At 32.9% G+C, this 6,040-nt stretch overlaps 1 protein-coding gene across 1 annotated transcript; it reads left to right on the forward strand.

Annotated features, from left to right (window-relative positions):
• The first annotated feature begins 3,550 nt into the window (after positions 1-3,550).
• Positions 3,551-5,824, forward strand: LOC105143819 (uncharacterized). Its single transcript, XM_011052325.2, has 4 exons — positions 3,551-4,283; positions 4,565-5,008; positions 5,089-5,355; positions 5,505-5,824. Exons 1-4 carry the CDS (start codon positions 3,859-3,861, stop codon positions 5,683-5,685), a joined length of 1,317 nt encoding a protein of 438 aa, XP_011050627.1. The 5' UTR covers positions 3,551-3,858; the 3' UTR covers positions 5,686-5,824.
• The last annotated feature ends 216 nt before the right edge of the window (positions 5,825-6,040 follow it).

The raw sequence follows: 6,040 nt of genomic DNA on the forward strand, positions 1-6,040 counted from the left end.
AATCTACAATAGAAGTCGTAGCGGTCGTAGAGTCTTAAATCGTACAAAAAAATTAATCAATTATGATCTAATATGAGAAGAATAATCGACTATATGATTGGTCGATTTTCTACGAATTAACTCTACCGCTACGATCATAAAATTTCTATTGTAAATCCCGTATTAATCTTTGATCTTGTTCTTAATTTTTGTTTTGCCCGGTTCTTCGGCCTAACCACTAATGTTCAATCTAGTATCGTTGTCGCCAGCTCTCTTAACAACCGAAATACAAATACCTCCAACACTTCATATGATATAAGGAATCTGGCGAGACAGCAAGACATATTTAATGTAAACTTTTTTTAAGATACTAGCATTTTTTTCATTTGGATTTTTCTTACCAACATGTTGCAAAAATTTATTCTAAGTCATGAAATTAAAGAATACACATATAAACTTTATTTAATAAGTGAGATCTATCTATAAAGATAAAATAAGTTGTAAGAAAGGACCGAAAGAAATGCTTAAAATAATGTTTACGTAATTTTTGTTTAGAGTCACGTGATTCATAAATTGACGCCTTTTTTCTACTAAGTTCCTCTAGATTGAATGTGAATACGCTCTCCTCTTTCTCTCTTTCTCCTCCCTCTTTCCTTATTAGAATAAATTTAAAAAATAAATAAAATAAAGCGAGTGAATAGAAAAAAAAATCTATTAAAAAACCATAATTTTTACATTTCTTTACTGGTAAAAAAAAACCAAAACTGAAACCGGAGCAACATAGACATTATAAATGTGTTCATTTAACATAAAATTTGCTTTTAAATTGTGCCAAAGTATTACGCTTTTTGTGTTAATTTTTTACATGATATTTATGTTATTTTCTAACATATTCATCTTATGTTATTAAAAATTTGAGTCGACCGTTTGGAACACGTGAAATATATCAAGAGACACTAGTAGTGTCTCGACGCTAAGCTACGCGCAACGACACTACTGTAGCTATTTTACGCGAGACCGCGAGTTGCGGGGAATTGAGATTATTAGATCCCAATAATGGTTGGATCAGGTTCAGGAATTAACAATTTTTGATTAGGAATTAACAATTTTTTATTGATAGATACATATCGAGATATGCAAAATATATGCACAAAAAATATATTATTTATGCAGCATACAGGATGTGTTACCAAAATTCGGAGAAATTTCAATTTAAATTTTCCGTTATACTGTGCCTCCGCCAGAGGTTATTGTTGGCTTCTAGTAAACAGTCATATTCTCAAAATAGCGGCGATGTTGAAACAAAATGCGGAGTATAATCGAAGAGCCGCAATCATCGAAGGCTTTCGCGCTGAGCGCTCAGCAATGGAAATAATTCTTTTCTTTGGATACCCGAGATCAACCGTTTATGACATTGTGGCAAAATATACGGCTTTAGAACAACGAAGATTCCAGTATGCCAGCGAGGAAGAGTCACTTGAAAGAACGCACCATGAGGACCCTCGCTTTGAAAAGGTTCAAGTGCTTTCGGATGATTTAGGGCAATCGTTGCGAAAATTAGCGTCGATTATTGGTGTAAGCGAACCAACAATGCGTCGAATTGCCGAGGAGGACCTTCGATACAAATTAAAGGATCTTCGTACACATTAAAGATACGACAAATGCTCTCTGAGGCTGCCAGGACAAGCCGAGTTGCTCACTACAATCTGCTATTATGTTCTTTGACAAACGAAGCATCGGAATGAATCAGGTTCTTTTCTGACGAAAAAAAATGTTTACTGTTGATGCCAAAATCAAACGGAGGAATGACCGATGGCTCGCCTACAACTCCGAAGATGTTCCTATTGTTGCCAAAATGAAATTTCCAGCCAATGTTCACATGCTAGATGTTGTGTCTAGTGAGGGTGTCATGCCACCACATTTTTTAAAAAAGGGGAAACTATTACAAAAGAAGTGTATTTACGCGTTCTGATGGATGTAGTGAAATCGTGGATAGAAACTGTAGCGTTCGGACGATCATATGTTTTTCAGCAGAACGTATGCACCTCATACGAGTCATTTGATTCAAAATTGGCTCTCAGACAACGTCGATATGTTTTGGTCCAAGGAATGGCTTCTCAACAGCCCAGATTTAAATCCTTTGGACTACTACATATGGAGCGTAGTTGAAAGGATCACAAACAAGTCTCGGCATTCCAATTTGATGTCATTAAGAATCGCTATTGAGACAGCATTCGTCGGCATGGACAGCGCTACATTATAGCATGCGTGCGAACGCTTCAAAGAATAGAGGCCTATTCAAGCTAATTGAGGATATATCGAATAATTGTGTTGTTCTACAGGGATTCTCCAAGTGCCATGTAAAGAATTTTTTGCAATATTTAATTTTTCATTAAAAACATTTTATTTAAAGAAATTATTCGAATTGTCCGGATTCGTGATGCACTCTGCATATGCACGATATGCAAAATAAATCTCTGATAAGCTGTAAATTTTGAAGCACACTCTTCGCTGAAACAATCGATGTAACATCTTCCGAATTGAAAGACTCAACAATCTGTGATCAAATCACAATTTTATTTTATCAAGTTTAATTTTATTTTTAATTTTTGAATAAAAAAAAATTTAATTAATGCATACCTCTCGAATACTATATTAAATTATCTGCATAAAAAAGTGCAGTTTCAAGCCATAGTCTCCATCAAAATTAGTTTAGATGGTAATGGAATATTTATCAATTTTGCTCGATATTCTTCTATATGAAGTGGAGCTTTCAGAATTTTTTTACTGAAGATGTTATAGTAGTAAGAGAGATGTTACAGTAGTAAGAGAAAAATGAAGGCGAACTTCTTCAGCCACTCTGTTGAATCCATGCACCAAGCACGTTAGGTGTATAATGTTTGGACAGAAGATTTTAAGACCTCTTCCAGCTTTTAACATATATGCAGCTGTATCTGTTACAAGTAATAAAACTCATGGGATTCTCTTGGCCACAAAATTTTTATATTTTTAAAATTTACAAAGCGAGCAATAGTGATATGATTGGTTCTCTCCAGACCAGGACTTGAGACAAAAGTAGATGAGGTTTAGCAAGCTTCTCACATAGTTTACCGACTAGAAAATTCAAGAAAATTGATAAAATTTATAAAATTGATAAAGTTTATGCAAAATATGCATTTTATGTAAATAACATGCATGCATATAAATTGCATATGATTTATGCAAATATGCAATTTATGCAAATATGCAATTTATACAAAATATGCATTTTATGCAAAATATTCATTTAAGTATTTTGCATAGATATCCGTAGTTTAGTGATTATAATATTTAATATTAATATAATATTTAATATTGATTAGCGTAGCATACTGACAGTGATTTGGATTTTGCTTTTCAAGCATCAGTATTCAAATAAGAAGGAACTATAAACACCGCCCCCTTCCGCGAGACCTCACGGTTTCCGGGTGAGATTCGTCAACAGTGAATTGGCATTAAATCAACGTTGAATTACTTTTTTTACTGATAATCAGAAGAGTCTTGTGAGATCACTCGAGCGGATCGGACGTCTCCTCTTATATCTGGTCATTTCGATTATATTTTTGAAAAACGTGACCGTTCGACTGTGCAATTGCATCATACTGCTCATAGTTGCTTCATTTGTCTAGACGCGCAGAAATGTCGCAGGCGCCCAGTGCTTGAAGGAGTACCTCATCATTTCAAATTTTAATTACATCATCTTTTTGTTCTATTTGCCCGATTCGAGGCAAGTAGAACAATGCATTGCATTCCGAAGACCATCAGTCGCTCAGTATCAGTCATCAATCCTTCGTTTGCATATAACGAATCTTTCTGTGAAATATAACGGTTTTTAATAGCATGTCTACGAATATGGAAGATTTTATAAGTATGAAAAGTTCAAATGACTGTAGATACGTAATGATGTTGAAGAGCATGTTCGATCGAGAATTATTTCCAAACGACTTCGACACCTGGACTGTACAGAAGCAATGTGTGTGGATAAATGAGAACATCGCTACATTCTTTCCAAACGTTCCAAAGTCATTGTTGAACCTCATTCCAGCTTCTTTTAGCCAAGGAAATTACAGTCGATCACTGGTGGAAATACCAGAATGGTTGGACATGGATAAATATCGCAGGGGACAGAAATTTGTGCGTGAAAATTACGCTTCACTTATCTTTACCAAAATACTAGGTATTATGCACGTGTATTCTTTTGAGGAGAATTTAAAACCAATAATCATATCAAAGCGTTCTCATACGCCATATTTAGGATTTAAAAGGTACTTTTTTTAATTTAGTACTTTGCAATTAAATCTGAATTGTTACTGGATACATATACTTTGATTTATATAGAGAGAGAAAGATTTACTAAATTGAGCAGCGAAATTGACTGCTAATTGTAAACCAATTTTTCCCGAAATTATCTGCTAGTTTTTTAAACTATCTAATATTTATCCCGTGTTTATTTTAAACTTTATTATATCATATACGCTAATTTTAATGATATGATATTATCAATTAATGTATACTTTTTTAATTGATTATAATTAATTTCCATAAGATATTTCTCGACCATACAACGATTCTTTAATTGGTACGACGGAGAGCCTTGGATTAAAGGAACGCCAGCTTATAAAGACATGCAATTTGCGCGCAGAATGCATTTAATGATTCAAGAAAAATTGCACAAGCTCGATAACGAGCAAATCAATAACGAGTCCAAAATCGCGGAGCCGTGGTGTCCAGATCGCAAACTTTTTCTAAAAGATTTCGCCGCATGTCCACTTGAACAACACGGACAACATCCTTATACCATAATGTACAAGTCGCCATACAAGCCGAAAGGCATGAATAACGCAGAAATGGCAGGCACACAATGCAGTTTTATAAGTTTAATTTTGCTCTGTCCAGAAAAGATCGGAGTGCATAATGCAACTAATGAAGATATGGAAGCCTTTTGTCATATGTGGAGATGTTACGGACATTATCTCGGGATGGAGAATGAGTATATATACTTAACAATAATAAAAATTATAATATTTTAGGTACTCTTTAAAATTTGCATATTTTATAATTTATCTTTAGGTACAACTTCTGTCGTGGCAGTCTCGATGAAATAAAGCAACGCACTCGAGATTTTTATCAATATTGGATGATATCTAATTTTAAGGATGTTACACCCGAATGGGAGCACATGACGAGATGTTTGATCGAACCACTGAATTACTGTCCTTGGGTCTATATACCTTATAAAGTGATGGCATTATTAGCAATGGATATGTTAAATATAAACATGACGCATTTATATACGTCAATGAATTACACGGAATGGCTTATTTATAAAAGCTATAGGTGAGCCTGTAAATAAACTTAATTTATTAACGTAGTTAATTAGTTAATAGTTCTAAATAGCAGAATATTAAATATACATTGTATCATACAATTATGTACTACAAATTACGTATATTTTTCTATAGTATTATTTTTTTTAATTATTTCAGATTTGTATTGCGTTACGTTTTAAAATTTTCAATCTTCCGTGCAATTATCAATAAAATGATACGCAAGACATTTAATCAAGCAATGAATTTCAGCCCAGAAAACGAAGCAAAACTTAAAGAAAAATCAGAAAAACAATTATCATATTTTTCTATCATTAAAAATGAAACGCAATTGCATTAAAAATGAAACACAATTGTATAAATTTTGGAAATATTTCGGTTCAAATATACTTCTCAGTTACGCGCTCTTCGAACCAATTTTTTAAAATAAAAACAAAAAAACAACAAAAAACAAAGTAAAATTTTATACAAAATACACATATTAATATCACATATTAATACACACATATAAGTATATATTTAAGAATAATATTGATATATTTGTAGAATTACACAAACAGTTAAAAACGAACTTCTCTTCTATTAATGCTAGCATTTCATTGAAGATGGATTTTTAGTTTCTAGGACATTAAAAAATTAATTTAAAAAATTTTTGTATGTCTTTACAATTTTAAGAATTCCTTTAAAGTGAGTCA

This window comes from Acromyrmex echinatior, chromosome 5 (assembly GCF_024713525.1).
Source record: "Acromyrmex echinatior isolate Ae372 chromosome 5, ASM2471352v2, whole genome shotgun sequence".
In the NCBI taxonomy this organism is placed as follows: Eukaryota; Metazoa; Arthropoda; class Insecta; order Hymenoptera; family Formicidae; genus Acromyrmex; species Acromyrmex echinatior.